A 14,624-nucleotide genomic window follows, 5' to 3' on the forward strand; every position below is an offset into this window, starting at 1 on the left:
GGAACGTAAGGTTGAAATAAGACTGTAACCTTAATTTCAAATGTTTGTAAAAACAGCTATATATTTTCATTGACTGTCAAAGTAACTATATACGTTTAAACATAAACTATTTAATATGCTGCCTCTGTCTATCCTACATGTTGAGGTTCCTGTTGTCTTTTAAACTTTTTTTTTTTTTTTGAGACAGGGTTTTGCTCTTGTTGCCCAGGCTAAAGTGCAGTGGCACTCTCTTGGCTCACTGCAACCTCTGTCTCCTGGGTTCAAGCGGTTCTCCTGCCTCAGCATTCCAAATACCTGAGATTACAGTCACACACCACCATGCCCGGCTAATTATTGTATTTTTAGTAGAGTCAGGGTTTCACCATGTTGGCCAGTTTGGTCTCAAACTCTGGACTTCAGGTGATCCGCCCACCTTGGCCTCCCAAAGTGTTGGGATTACAGGCGTGAGCCACTCCACCCAGCCTGTCTTTTAAACTTTAAAGGTTTGATAATGATGGAACCTGTAATCATATTGCCTATATTGTCACTTTCTATGCAGTGACTATTGTTTCTAACTATTGCCCAAAAAAAAAGGCCCTCTGTGTCTTCAAAGGAGGATTAAATTCTTCTCAGTTTGTGTTAGTTTTTGTTTGTTTTTTTGAGATAGTGTCTGGCTCTGTCTCCCAGGCTGGAGTACAGTGGCTCAGTCTCAGCTCACTGCAGCCTCCACCTCCAAGGCTCAAACCATCCTCGTATCTCAGCCTTACAAGTTGTTGGGACTACAGGTGCGTGCCACATGCCTAGCTAATTTTTCTATTTTTTTGTAGAGACAGGGTTTTGCCATGTTGTCCAGGCTGGTCTCAAACCCTGGACTTCTAGCAGTCTGCCTGCCTCAGCGTCTCAAAGTGCTGGAATTATAGGTGTGAGCCACCCTGCCTGGCTTTTTTTATTTTTATTTTTTATTTTTATTTTTTTTAATGAGACAGGGTTCAGGCTGGAGTGGTGCAGTGGCATGATCATAGCTCATATCTCTTGGGTTCAAACAATCCTGGATTGGCCTTTCAAAGTGCTGGGATTACAAGTGTGAGCCACCATGCCTAGCCTGTGTTAGATCTTTTTATTCTTTGGAAATTTTTGATTTCCAGAATGAAATTGCTGATCATTTAAAATATATATATATGTTAACTTTTTTTTAGGAGTGAAATGTAGGCATCTGTAAAGATGATAAAGATATGATCAAGATGAAAATTGTTGACTTTCTGTAGAATTCATACAAAGCCTTTGTACATGCCACATCACATTGCATTTCAGTGAAAGATGGAGGGTATTCCAAAGAGTTCTATTAGAAAGAGAAAACACATGTAGGCCAGGCACGGTGGCTCTCTCCTGTAATCCCAGCACTTTGGGAGGCTGACTTCAGGCGGATCACCTGAAGTCAGGAGTTCAAAATCAGCCTGGCCACGTGACGAAAACCGGTCTCTACTAAAAATATAAAAATTAACTGGACGTAGTGGCATATGCCTGGTAATCCCAGCTACTCGGGAGGCAGAGGTTGCAGTAAGCTGAGATTGCGCCACAACCCTCCAGCCTGGATGACAGAGCGAGACCCTGTCTCAAAAAAAGATAAAAGAAAACACATTGTAGAAGAGGAAAGCAGAGGCTGGGCATGGTTGCTCATGCCTGTAATCCCAGCACTTTGGGAGGCCGAGGTGGGTGGATCAGCTGAGGTCAGGAGTTTGAGACCAGCCTGACCAACATGGAAAAACTCTGTCTCTACTAAAAAAAATAAAAAATTAGCTGGGTGTGGCGGCACATGCCTGTAATCCCAGCTACTCAGGAGGCCAAGGCAGGAGAATTGCTTGAACCCAGGAGGCAGAGGTTTTGGTGAGCTGAGATTGTGCCATTGCACTCCAGCCTGGGCAACAGAGTGAAACTTCATCTCAAAAAAAAAAAAAAAGGAAAGCAGATTCTTTTGTAGTTCATAAGTGTGATGATTGGGTGTTCACACACGTGTAAGATGTGCCACCCTCAAACCTTGTTATGATGTCGGCACACTACCTGACTGATGCGAAAAAAAATAGAAGAGGAAAGCAGTGCCACAAATACAAGTAACTACATTAAGAATGGTATATGCTGAGTAGCTCCTTATTTTCTGTGTAGAGTTGGAGGTCAGCTGAAGGATGGGATGCAACTAGGTATTTAAGAGTGAAGAAAGGGCCAGTCTTGGCAACATATTGAGACCCTATCTCTACTTAAAAAAATAATAATAATAATAACCATTCTTGGTGGCATGTGCCTATAGTTTCAGCTACTCAGGAGGCTGAAGCAGGAGCATCCATTGAGCCCAGGAGCCATGATTGTGCCACTGCACTCCAGCTTGGGCAACAGAACAAGCCCTCATCTCTCTCTCTCTTTTTTTTTTTTTTTTTAAAGAGTGAGGAAAGGGGGGCCCAGGACAAGTAAATGATTCATCAGGTGGCAGTGGAATGACAACCATCTACTATGACTTGACCTATCCTAATTCTAAAAAATAAATCCATTATTAACAGTATTGTAGATAATTGAATATCCTGCTGTTGAGTGCAGAGTAAAAACTGCACCATCAACAATTGGAAGCTACCAGATAATTCTGGGGATGACTATTACAAATATGACCTGATTTTAAGGGATCTTCATTATTTTTTAGGGCTTGACTTACTGTACAGTGGTCCTCCTCTGTTTAGTTTGCTGTTTCATGTAATCTGCCTCTGTACTTCTGACTTTTCTGATAAATAGGTTTTTTAAAATTACTGCTTTCATGAAATTGCTTTTTCTTGCCTTGAATGTCCTACATAGTCTGTTTGTCCATTTAACCATTTCTCTCATTATTTTAATACCACCTGATTTCTGATATTTTTGATCTGATATTTAGATCAATTGCTTTTAGACAGTTTTAAGTAAGAGTAATGATTATAGCATCTTTGTCCTGTTCTTTAGCACAAGTGTTTCTAGTGCTCTGCCATTAACTCTTAGATTTATTAGTTGAAGATTTGAGAGGTTTTTTTCGATGCTAATAAATATTCTTAATGAAAACCTTTCCGTTAATAAGGAATGTTTTAAAAGGAAGAATGTTGAATTTGTTTTTGTTTTTGAGATAGAGTCTCACTGTGCCACCTAGGCTGGAGTGCAGTGGCACCATCTTGGCTCACTGCAATACTGCACCTACCAGGTTCAAGTGATTCTTCTGCCTCAGTCTCTCGAGTAGCTGGGATTACAGGTGGGCACCCCTGAGCCTGGCTAATCTTTGTATTTGTAGTAGAGATGAGGTCTCACCATGTTGGCCAGGCTGATCTCAAACACCTGAACTCAAGTGATCTACCCACCTCAGCCTCCCAAAGTGCTAGGATTACAGGCATGAGCTACCGGGCCTGGCCAAGAATATTGAGCTTGATCACATGCTTTTAGATAAACATTGAGATCTCCATAATATACCATTCTTGTTCACTGGTCCACCTCAGCTTCCTGCCTAGGTAATACCTACTGTTTCTTTTAAGGCCTCACATCTTGCCTTTATAAAAAGATTTTTCCGGCCAGGCGTGGTGGCTCACACCTGTAATCCAAGCACTTTGGAGGCCAAGGCGGGCGGATCACCTGAGGTTGGGAGTTCAAGACCAGCCTGACCAACATGGTGAAACCCTGTCTTTAAAAAAAAAAAAAAAAAGATTTTTCCATTCAATCTCATTTCTTTCATTTTTGAATTAAATTTCATATACTTCAGTAGCTTTCATTTTGCTCCTTAGATAGGTTTACAAGATTCTCGAAGGCAAGGGACCATATGTAACTTAACCTTCTTTTATATTCCCTATATAAAACTGGGAATATAAACAGGCCCTCATCCCTTCTTCCTTTTTCCTTTTTTCTTTCCATGTTTTATAGTGAAATTTTACTTTACATTTTAAAAATATAAATGTTTCAAACTTTGCAATACATGACAGTTGTATTGGCTATCTCTATTATTGTACATCCTGACTTTTCCTTATGAGTTTTTGAAATAATGCAAAATATTTTTACAAGAATGTATTCTGAGTGGATCTCACAGTTGTAAGTTGTACTGAGCAACTAAGGCAAAATGTCTTTGTCTCTGGAAATATAGCTGACCTCTGGCCTGTAGCAGGCCATGCAGTTTTTTTCTAAGTGTCGGTCAATAATATGTGTGCATTAGTAACTTTAAAACAACGTAATTGGCCAGGCGTGGTGGCTCACGCCTGTAATCCCAGCACTTTGGGAGGCCAAGGCAGGTGGATCACTTGAGCCCAGGAGTTCCAGATCAGCTTAGCCAACATAGTGAAACCTCATCTCCACTAAAAATACAAAAAATATTAGCTGGGCATGGTGGTGCTCGCTTGTAATCCCAGCTACTCGGGAGGCTGAGGCTTGAGAATCTCTTGAACCCAGGAGGCAGAGGTTGCAGTGAGCTGAGATCATGCCACTGCACTCTAGCCTGGGTGACAGAGCGAGACTCCATCTAAAAACAGAAAAATTAGGAAGGCTTGTTACTTGTTTGAGACTTGATGTCCTGTGGCTGCAGCTTAGGGAATGATTCCCTGTATATCTCTGCCCTGGAAATAAACTTTATTCACATACTCTCCCAAGACTGTATAGTTTCATCTTGTTATCTAAAACAGTGTAGCCTGTGATGGTGTGAGGGATGTCTTTTGGAGGAGGGCACTAAAGATGACTCCAGGTATGCTCCTGGTGGTGTCATGCTTGATACTGCCCGGTCTTCTGTGTTACCTTCACAGAGCTTTCACAGCGCTGCAGACACCTCAGATTAATTGGATCCCTGGACCTTTTAGAGGAATGCGCATTATCTCCATTGCTACCCTGACTATGCAAGTTCAGCCTTTTCAGTGTATCTCTTTTTTTTTTTTTTTTTTTTAAATTTTTATTTTACTTTAGGTTCCAGGATACATGTGCAGAATGTGTAGGTTTGTTACATAGATAAATGTGTGCCATGGTGGTTTGCTGTACCTATCAAACCATCACCTTGGTTTTAAGCCCCACATGCATTAGCTATTTGTCCTGATGCTCTCCCTCCTCTTACCTACCCCCCACCAGCAGACCTGGGTGTGTGTGGTTCCCCTCCCTCTGGTCTATGTGTTCTTATTGTTCAACTCCCAGTTATGCATGAGAGCATGTGGTATTTGGTTTTCTGTTTCTGTGTTAGTTTACTGAGGATGATGGCTTTCAGCTTCATCCATGTCGCTGCAAAGGATGTAATCTCATCCTTTTTATGCCTGCATAGTATTCCATGGTGTATATGCAACACATTTTCTTTTATCTAGTCTGTCATTGATGGGCATTTGGGTTGGTACCATGTCTTTGCTATTGTCAACAGTGCTGCGGTAAACATAAGTATGCATGCGTCTTTGTAGCATAATGATTTGTATTCCTTTGGGTATATACCGAGTAATGGGATTGCTGGGTCAAATCGTATTTCTGGTTCTAGATCCTTGAGGAATCACCACACTGTCTTCCACGATGGCTGAACTAATTTACATTCCTACCTACAGTATAAAAGCGTTCCTATTTCTCCAGCCTCGCCAGCATCTGTTGTTTCTTGACTTTTTAATAATCACCATTCTGACTGGTATGAGATGGTATCTCATTGTGGTTTTGATTTGCATTTCTCTAATGATCAATGATGTTGAGCTTTTTTTCATGTTTGTTGGCCACATAAATGTCGTTTTTTGAGAAGTGTCTGTCCATATCCTTTGCCCACTTTTTGATGGGGTTGTTTTTTTCTTATAAATTTGTTTAAGTTCCTTGTAGATTCTGAATATTGGACCTTTGTTAGTGGGTAGATTGCAAAAAAATGTTTCCCATTCCATAGGTTGTCTGTTCACTGTGATAATAGTTTCTTTTGCTGTTCAGAAGCTCTTCAGTTTAATTAGATCCCATTTATCATTTTAGCTTTTGTTGCAGTTGCTTTTGGCATTTTTGTCATGAAATCTTTGCCCATGCCTTTGTCCTGAATGGTATTGCTTAGGTTTTCTTCTAGGATTTTTATGGTTTTGGATTCTATATTTAAGTCTTTCATCCATCTTGACTTAATTTTTGTATAAGGAAGGAGTCCAGCTAACCAATTTTCTGAGCACCATTTCTTAAACAAAGAATGCTTTTCCCATTGCTTGTTTTTGTCAGGTTTGTTGAAGATCAGAGATGATTGTAGATGTGTGGTGTTATTTCTGAGGTCTCTGTTCTGTTCCCTTGGTCTGTATGTCTCTTTTGCTACCTATATCATGCTGTTTTGGTTACTGTAGCCTTGTAGTATAGTTTGAAGTCAGGTAGTGCAATGCCTCCAGCTTTGTTCTTTTTGCTTAGGATTGTCTTGGCCATTAGTGTATCTCTTTAAATAGGTCTAGTAAGAAAACATCTCAGTTCATCAGCCTTTGACTTAACCTTTTTTTTTTTTCTTCATATAAGCAGTGAAATTAAAATGGCCGATCACTCACAGCTCACTGCAGCTTCAGCCTGCCAGGCTCAAGCAGTTCTCCCATCTCAGCCTCCCAAAGTGCTGGGATTACAGGCATGAGCTACTGCTGTCTGCTGAGGTTCTTTAGTTTTTAGTTATTTCTTACTTTTAGTAATGGTGGTACACCTTGCTAAAGTTAGAGGTTCTGCAGTAACTGAATCAGATTTTTGGCTTAAATATTGAGAGGCAAGGCAACAGAGGTGGCAGTGCTAAAATTCTCTGGACTTTTTTTTTTTTTTGAGACAGAGTCTCGCTCTGTCACCCACTGCAATGCAGTGGCGAGTCTACCTCCCGGGTTCAAACAATTCTTCTGCCTCAGCCTTCTAAGTAGCTGTGACTTACAGGTGCACACCACCACACCTGGCTAATTTTTGTATTTTTAGTAGAGATGGAGTTTCACCATGTTGACCTGGCTGGTCTCTAACTTCTGATCTCAGGTAATCTGCCCGCCTGGCCTCCCAGAGTGTTGGGATTACAGGCATGAGCCACTGCACCCTGCTGGAGTTCTTTTCCTAACCCTGACAATATCGCTTACCTGATAATGTGGCTAGAAGTATGGGCTGTGACTAAATTACTGATAGGAGAATAGAATTGAATAGAGCTAAAACAATGTTACTATTTTGATGAAAAAAAAAACAACTACTTTTATGGTTATTTTAGAATGTGCTCCTTCTACTTGAAAAAAAAAAAGTTAACTGTAAAACAGCCTCAGGTCTTGAAGAGCTATTCCAGAGGGCATTGTTAGTCTAAGAATGATAGTTTCCTACATGCTGTTGCACTTGAAGACCTTTCAGTAGGACTTCATTTGGAGGTGGAAGACAGTGGTACTGAAAATTCTGTCCTACTGACCTTGTTTTAAGAAGGAAAAGGGGGCTGGGCACGGTGGCTCAAGCCTGTAATCCCAGCACTTTGGGAGGCCGAGGCGGGTGGATCACGAGGTCAAGAGATCGAGACCATCCTGGCCAACATGGTGAAACCCCGTCTCTAATAAAAATACAAAAACTAGCTGGGCGCGGTGGCGTGCGCCTGTAGTCCCAGCTACTCGGGAGGCTGAGGCAGGAGAATTGCTTGAACCCGGGAGGCAGAGGTTGCAGTGGGCCAAGATTGTGCCACTGTACTCCAGCCTGGTGCCTGGCAACAGAGTGAGACTCTATCTCAAAAAAAATAAAAGGAAAAGGGAGTAGTCATTTTTGCGTATTTCTCCTTTAGTACTATCTTCCCTTTACCTGGAAAATTATCACCATTTAACTTTCCTTTACAAAAAAATATTCCTTAAGACCGTAATTGTTGGCAGGGCATGGTGGCTAATTCCCATAATCGCAACACTCTGGAAGGCCAAGGTGGGAGGATCACTTGAGCCCAGGAGTTTGAGACAAGCCTGGGTGACGTGTCGAAACCCTATCTGTACAAAAAAATAATTGCTCAGCATGGTGGCATGCGCTTGTGGTCCCAGCTACTCAGGAGGCTGATGTGGGTGGATCACTTGAGCCCAGGAGGTCAGGGCTGCAGTAAGCCATGATTGCGCCATTGCACTCCAGCCTGGGAGACTGAATGAGACCATGGGTCAAAAAAAAGATTACAGTTGTTATAATTTGCGTATATGGTACACATATGTATTATCTGTTATATGAGCCTTATTGTTGGAAGCTGTATAGTGTGTGTTCAGGCAAAGTTTCAGGTATTTGGACTTGACCCGGAGATAGCAGTGGAGCTAATGGAGCTAGGTAGGAACATTAAATATTTACAAATAATACATATGATTTATTGACATTTTTTTCTTTATTCACTTGATGTTTATTAGATTAAAAGAAAACGAAGCTAAGAAATAGATGTGTTTTAGCCTGTTTCTCTTTCTGCTTTGGTATATATGCTGCTTTGGGATGCTTTTATTTTATTTTAATTTTATTTTATTTGAGACAGAGTCTCTCTTTGTCTCCAGGCTGGAGTGCAGTGGCTCGATCTCAGCTCACTGCAACCCCCACCTCCCGGGTTCAAGCAATTCTAACTGCCTCAGCCTCCCAAGTAGCTGAGGCATGGTGCCACCACACCCAGATAATTTTTGTATTTTTAGTAGAGATAGGGTTTCACCATATTGGCCAGTATGGTCTCGATCTTTTGACCTCGTGAGCCACCTTGCCCGGCCTTTTTTTTTTTTTTTTTTTTTTTAAAGGGACTCGCTCTGTTGCCCAAGCCGGAGTGCAGGTGGTGCAGTCACAGTTCACTGCAGACTTGACTTCCTAGGCTCAGGTGATCCTCCCACCTCAGCCTCCCAGGTGGGTGGAAGTACAAGTTCACGCCACCACACCCGGCTAATTTTTTGTATTTTTTGTAGAGAAGGGTTTTGGTCATGTTGCCCAGGCAGGTCTCAAACTCCTGGCCTCTATGAATCCACTCACTTTGGCCTCTCAAAGTGCTGGGATTACAGGTGTGAACCACCATGCCCAGCCAGGATGCAATCCTCTAACAAAAGGGAAATTTATTTTTCTTGAAGGTTTGTAGTACAGGCTTTAACAATACAACATATTTGATTGCACATCGTGAGAGAGCCATTGCCTTCTTACTTAACGTTGACTTGGGGTCGGTGTGGTGGCTTACACCTGTAATCCCAGCACTGTGGAAGGCTGAGACGGTCAGATCACTTGAGGTCAGAAGTACGAAACCAGCCTGGCCAACATGACAATACCCCGTTCGTCGTCTCTACTGAAAATACAAAAAATAGCCAGGCATGGTGGTTTGTGCCTATAATCCCACCTACTCAGAGGGCTGAGGCAGGAGTATTGTTTGAACCCAGGAGGCACAGGTTGCAGTGGGCTGAGATAGCCACACTGTTCTCCAGCCTGGGTGACAGAGCAAGACCTCGTCTCCAAAAAAATACACAGGTACATTGACTTGGAAGGCCCAAGTATAATTACTTGGTGGAAATCAAAAAATAGATTCAGCTCTGTGTAAAGAAGATATTTCAGAATGAATTGAGTTAGCCATTAGTAGAAACAGGCCAGAAGATAATGGGCTGTAGTATGAGTAAGACATAGACATAGACTTGTAATAACATTAAGATTTACCTCTCTTCAATTCCCATGTCTTTGAATGTGATCGTCTAACCCTGTAATTATTTTTAATTATTATTATTTTTTTTTCCGAGATGGAGTCTTGCTATGTCACCCTAGGCTGGAGTGTCATGGTTCAGTCTCGGCTCACTACAACCTCCGTCTCCCGGGTTCGATCAATTCTCCTGCCTCAGCCTCCCAAGTAGCTGGAATTAACAGGCACCTACCACCATGCCTGGCCAATTCTTGTATTGTTAGCAGAGATGGGGTTTCACCATATTGGCCAGGCTGGTCTTGATCTCTTGACCTTGTGATCCACCTGCCTCAGCCTCCCAAAGTGCTGGGATTACAGGCGTGAGCCACTGCGCCCAGCCCCCACTGGAGTGTTGTTATTGTCCTAAAGCTTTAAGTGGGCAGTGGCATGGATATTTACACAAGGACCTTCATAGGAGCATAGTTTGTTGTAATAAAAATATAGGTCTCTGGCTGGGCACAGTGGCTCATGCCTAATAATTCCAGCACTTTGGGAGGCTGAGGCAGGTGGATCATTGGAGCCCTGTTCAAGACCAGCCTGGGCAACATGACGAAACCACCTGTACAAAAAGTTTTAAAATGGCTGGCTTGGTGGCATGTGCCTGTAGTCCCAGCTACTTGGGAGGCTGATGTGGGAGGATCACCTGAACCTGGGAGGTCAAGGCTGCAGTGAGGTATGATTATGCCACTGCACTCCATTCTGGGCAGCGGAGTAATACCCTGTCTCAAAAAAAAAAAAAAATAATAATAATAATAATACCACCAACATAGGTCTCACAACATAGTAGAACACCACATAATTTTAGTAAAAAGAGGCAAATTAAGAAGATGAAAGTGTTTGTGCGACATAATATGAGGACATTGTATGTAGTCCACACGGGTTAATTTAAAGGAAAGCCCAAGTAAACAACTGTTTGTATCACAGTGAGACTTAAGGTGCAAAAAAATTGAGACATTGAAATAGGTTATCTTAGTAGGAGGGAGTTTCGTTGATTTTCATTTTTTGAAAGAATACAGGTTGAACATCCCTAATCTGAAAATCCAAAATGCCCCAAAATCTGATAGCTTTTGAGAGCTGACTTGATGCTCAAGAAAATATTCATTGGAGCATTTTGAATTACTGAACTAGGCATTATAATGCAAATATTCCAGAATTTAAAAATAAGTCTAAAACACTTTTGGGCCCAAGCATTTTGTAAAAAGGGTACTCAGACTGTATAAGGCAAACCTGAAAAGGCATCAGCTAAGTCAGCTTCTCTAACCTTCAAGTTCTAATTCTAAATGATTGTCTCATTTTCTGACAGTATACTAAGTTTGTAGTGTATGATTTCTTTTTTTCACCCACTCTAATGCTTCAAAATTATTTCTAATATAAAAATACTTTTTCTCAAGACTTTTCTCTGCAAAACCAAATTCCTGCTGTCAGCCCTTGAGTGTATAACAAGTAGTAAAGAAAGACTAAATGTAAACATTAGCAAAATTGATGATTGCCATCACAAAGCCATATATTGATCTATAGAGTGCCTACAGCTTGTGAGATGCAACACATTTGAAACTCATAAATATGTAGTTTCTCTTCTGATGGTTAAAAAAAAAAAAGAAAAACTCGTAACTAAGAATATAATATTGTGGATATACTGTGACAGAGGCTAAAAGTTCTGGAGGCATTGTGGGGGTGTCCTTTTTAACTTAATTTGAAAGGGAATATCTTAGAGTATCTTCAGACTTAAAGAGATTTTAAATAAATTATGTTTCTTCAAAATAGAAATGAGGTTTTTTTTTTAGGAGTCATTTGAATTTGTTTTCTTTCAGAAATCGAGCTATAGCAGATTATCTTCGTTCAAATGGCTATGAAGAGGCATATTCAGTTTTTAAAAAGGAAGCTGAATTAGATATGGTATGTTTCACTTTTTACAATTCTTCATAGTATAGTTAATGAGTAGATTTTTACTCAAGTATCTGTAGTTAACAGCTTTTCACAATTTTGTCATTCGTTATTGTGGTCTACTTGATACTGAACTTGATTTTCACTCCCCTTTTTTATTTTTGAGATGGTGTCTCACTCTGTCTCCCAGGCTGGAGTGCAGTGGCATGATCTCAGTTCACTGCAATTTCCACCTACGGGGTTCAAGGGATTCTCCTACCTCAGCCTCCTGAGTAGCAGGGATTACAGCTGTGTGCCACCACGACTGGCTGATTTTTGTATTTTTAGTAGAGACCGGGTCTTGTCACGTTGGCCAGACTGGTCTTAAACTCTTAACCTCAGGTGATGCACCCACCTCAGCCTCCCAAAGTGCTGGGATTACAGGTGTGAGCCACTGCACCCGGCCACTCACTTTTTTTACAATCAGATTTTTAGTAATGTTCGGACTTAAAGGTGAATGATCTTTGGCTTGAGGATCATAGTTAAGTGATTTTTAAAAGATTCTAAATTTATTTTCTCTAGAATGAAGAATTAGATAAAAAGTATGCTGGTCTTTTGGAAAAAAAATGGACATCTGTTATTAGATTACAAAAGAAGGTAACTAAGTCTTTTTTTCTTTAAAATTAGTTGTATTCACTTATATAAACTTTCTGAAAATAACATTCTGCATTAATTAATAATTGCATCTAATCTTTAAAAAGCAAATAAAAATGCATTTTTTTGTGCTTTATGAAAAGTTTGACCTAGGCTCATCATTGCGGATACATGGTAACTCACATATCTAGAGTTGCTGACTGGTTTGAATCTGCATAGTCCTGGCTTTGAGGAATTGATACTGAAAGAACTCATTTGTGTACTTGGAAAGGACACATGGAGCCATTGTGATTGATGGTGGGAAAAGAGCACTAAAGTCTGCTCTTAGACAAGTCATTTTTATCTCTGAGCTTTTCTTTCTACCTGTAAATACAACAAATAATATTCCAGTCCTAAAATGTGTACTTCATAGGCAAAGTTAGAATATATAAATAACATTGTTGTGAGTTCATCCATATAAAGCTCTTAGAAAAGTGCTTGGCACATAGTAGATGCTCAATACATATTAGCTTTTATTATTAATATTATTATTATCATATGTAATCTGGTTTGGAAAGAACTTACTAAGAGTAGCAGCCTTAGAGGGACCAAGACAAGTTCACTGCCCTTCTCTGATTAGCAGTAGAAGACTCTGTCGCCAGATAGAAATTGAAGTTTTTCTTTGTGTTGAATAGTTAGGGCAATTGTACTGAATTTTTCTGAATTTTTAGTTTTGTCACACAACTTATATTTTGATGCTATATAAAATAAATCATTTTCATTTAACTCTGACAAATGATGTGATTACTGAAATTTTTCACGTATTCTGCATATATAGTTGTAAAATAAAGGCAGTTTTTAAAAGTGTCAATGCTATTTTTATTGAAATCTATATGTAATTACTTGTTTTTAAAGGTTATGGAATTAGAATCAAAGTTAAATGAAGCAAAAGAAGAATTTACGTCAGGTGGACCTCTTGGTCAGAAACGGGACCCAAAAGAGTGGATTCCCCGTCCGCCAGAAAAATATGCATTGAGTGGTCACAGGAGTCCAGTCACTCGAGTCATTTTCCATCCTGTGTTCAGTGTTATGGTCTCTGCTTCAGAGGATGCTACAATTAAGGTAGGTTTTTGTTAAAAGTAGACTTAAAGTTGATAAGGTGAAAAAAATTAAAAGATCCAGAAAATGAGGGCCTATGCAGAGGGGCAGGAGGTACTCTTTGAAATTTAAGTAATTTCGTTTTAAATCTTTTGTTTGTTTGTTTGTTTGTTTGTTTTGTTTTTTGCACTACGGTCTAGCATGTGAATTTGATTCTAAATCTTAAACACAGAATTGGAATAAAATTTTGTTGTTTTTCCTAGAGGCATGCCGCCAGATAAGTATGCTCATGAATTTGAGAAAGTAGGATGTTACTAATTTAGTTTATGTCAGTAGGTCACCTTGTGCTGGAATAATTTTTGTTCTTCAGAGAAGGAAAAGTGTGGGCCTTTAAATAGGGCGCTGTATGTGAAACACTGGTTTAGAAAACTAGTAATTGATGATAGGGTGAATCTGTACTGCAAAAGAATTAAATAGAAGATTCATTTAAATTGGACTCTCCTTAATGTATTTAAAATTGGCTTTCCAAGAGTATGGGAATATAAGAGCTTTTTATTTATAAATTATGTGTTTCTCATTAAAAAATTTTTTTCATAGTAAACGTATATTACATTTTAATGTTGTACTTTTTTAGTTAGAAAAAGTTGTTTTTAAGTTGCCTTTGTTTCAGACACAATAAAATGGCAGTTGTATAAATCATCTATAGAAAGATAAGATAATTGCAGTATAGATAGGTTTAGGTAGGTGTCTATCCTAAGGCTTATTTCAAAGTAAGTTACAGATTTTAAGTTTAATTTATAAAGGTATAACTGAGAAAATGTGAGTAGATTATATATATCATATTAGCAGTCCCACATAAAATGCAGGCATAATTTAAATGTGACTGTACGTAGCCAGTTCTTCAAATTAAACATTGTTTTACAGTGTCTTTTTTTTTTTTGAGACGGAGTTTCACTCATGTTACCCAGGCTGGAGTGCAATGGTGCGATCTCGGCTCACCGCAACCTCCGCCTCCTGGGTTCAGGCAATTCTTCTGCCTCAGCCTCCTGAGTAGCTGGTATTACAGGCACGCACCACCATGCCCAGCTAATTTTTTGTATTTTTAGTAGAGACGGGGTTTCACCATATTGACCAGGATGGTCTCGATCTCTTGACCTCGTGATCCACCCGCCTCGGCCTCCCAAAGTGCTGGGATTACAGGCTTGAGCCACCGCGCCCGGCGTTTTACAGTGTCTTTATATGATTTCTTTAGTTTCTAAATCAACGACTTGCATCATGTGGGCTGGTGATTTAAGAGGGTGGGCTGTAGAGTGATTGTAAGGGAGTCTTAAATTCATATGAGCATCATGGATTTCTATAGGCTAAAGTAATTATATGCCTAATACATTAATATACTACATTTATTTTAATGTAGGTACATGTATTTAGTTTTTTTTTTTTTTTTTTTTTTTTTTTT

At 39.8% G+C, this 14,624-nt stretch overlaps 1 protein-coding gene and 1 non-coding gene across 4 annotated transcripts in view; both read left to right on the top strand.

Moving 5' to 3' along the window:
• Window positions 1-14,624, top strand: part of PAFAH1B1 (platelet activating factor acetylhydrolase 1b regulatory subunit 1) — a 102,695-nt gene that overhangs the window by 67,623 nt on the left and 20,448 nt on the right. For all 3 annotated transcript variants that reach the window (XM_032263389.1, XM_032263390.1, XM_032263391.1), the window contains exons 3-5: window positions 11,386-11,470; window positions 12,020-12,094; window positions 12,986-13,192. In XM_032263389.1, coding sequence (XP_032119280.1) covers window positions 11,386-11,470; window positions 12,020-12,094; window positions 12,986-13,192 — 367 coding nt within the window. The remainder of the gene's footprint in view (window positions 1-11,385; window positions 11,471-12,019; window positions 12,095-12,985; window positions 13,193-14,624) is intronic.
• LOC116540170 lies at window positions 1,946-2,047 on the top strand. Its single transcript, XR_004264336.1, has one exon. It is a non-coding gene; the product is annotated as a small nucleolar RNA U13 (small nucleolar RNA).

Source organism: Sapajus apella, unplaced genomic scaffold, assembly GCF_009761245.1.
Source record: "Sapajus apella isolate SASKATOON/1434 unplaced genomic scaffold, GSC_monkey_1.0 scaffold136, whole genome shotgun sequence".
NCBI classification, from domain to species: Eukaryota; Metazoa; Chordata; class Mammalia; order Primates; family Cebidae; genus Sapajus; species Sapajus apella.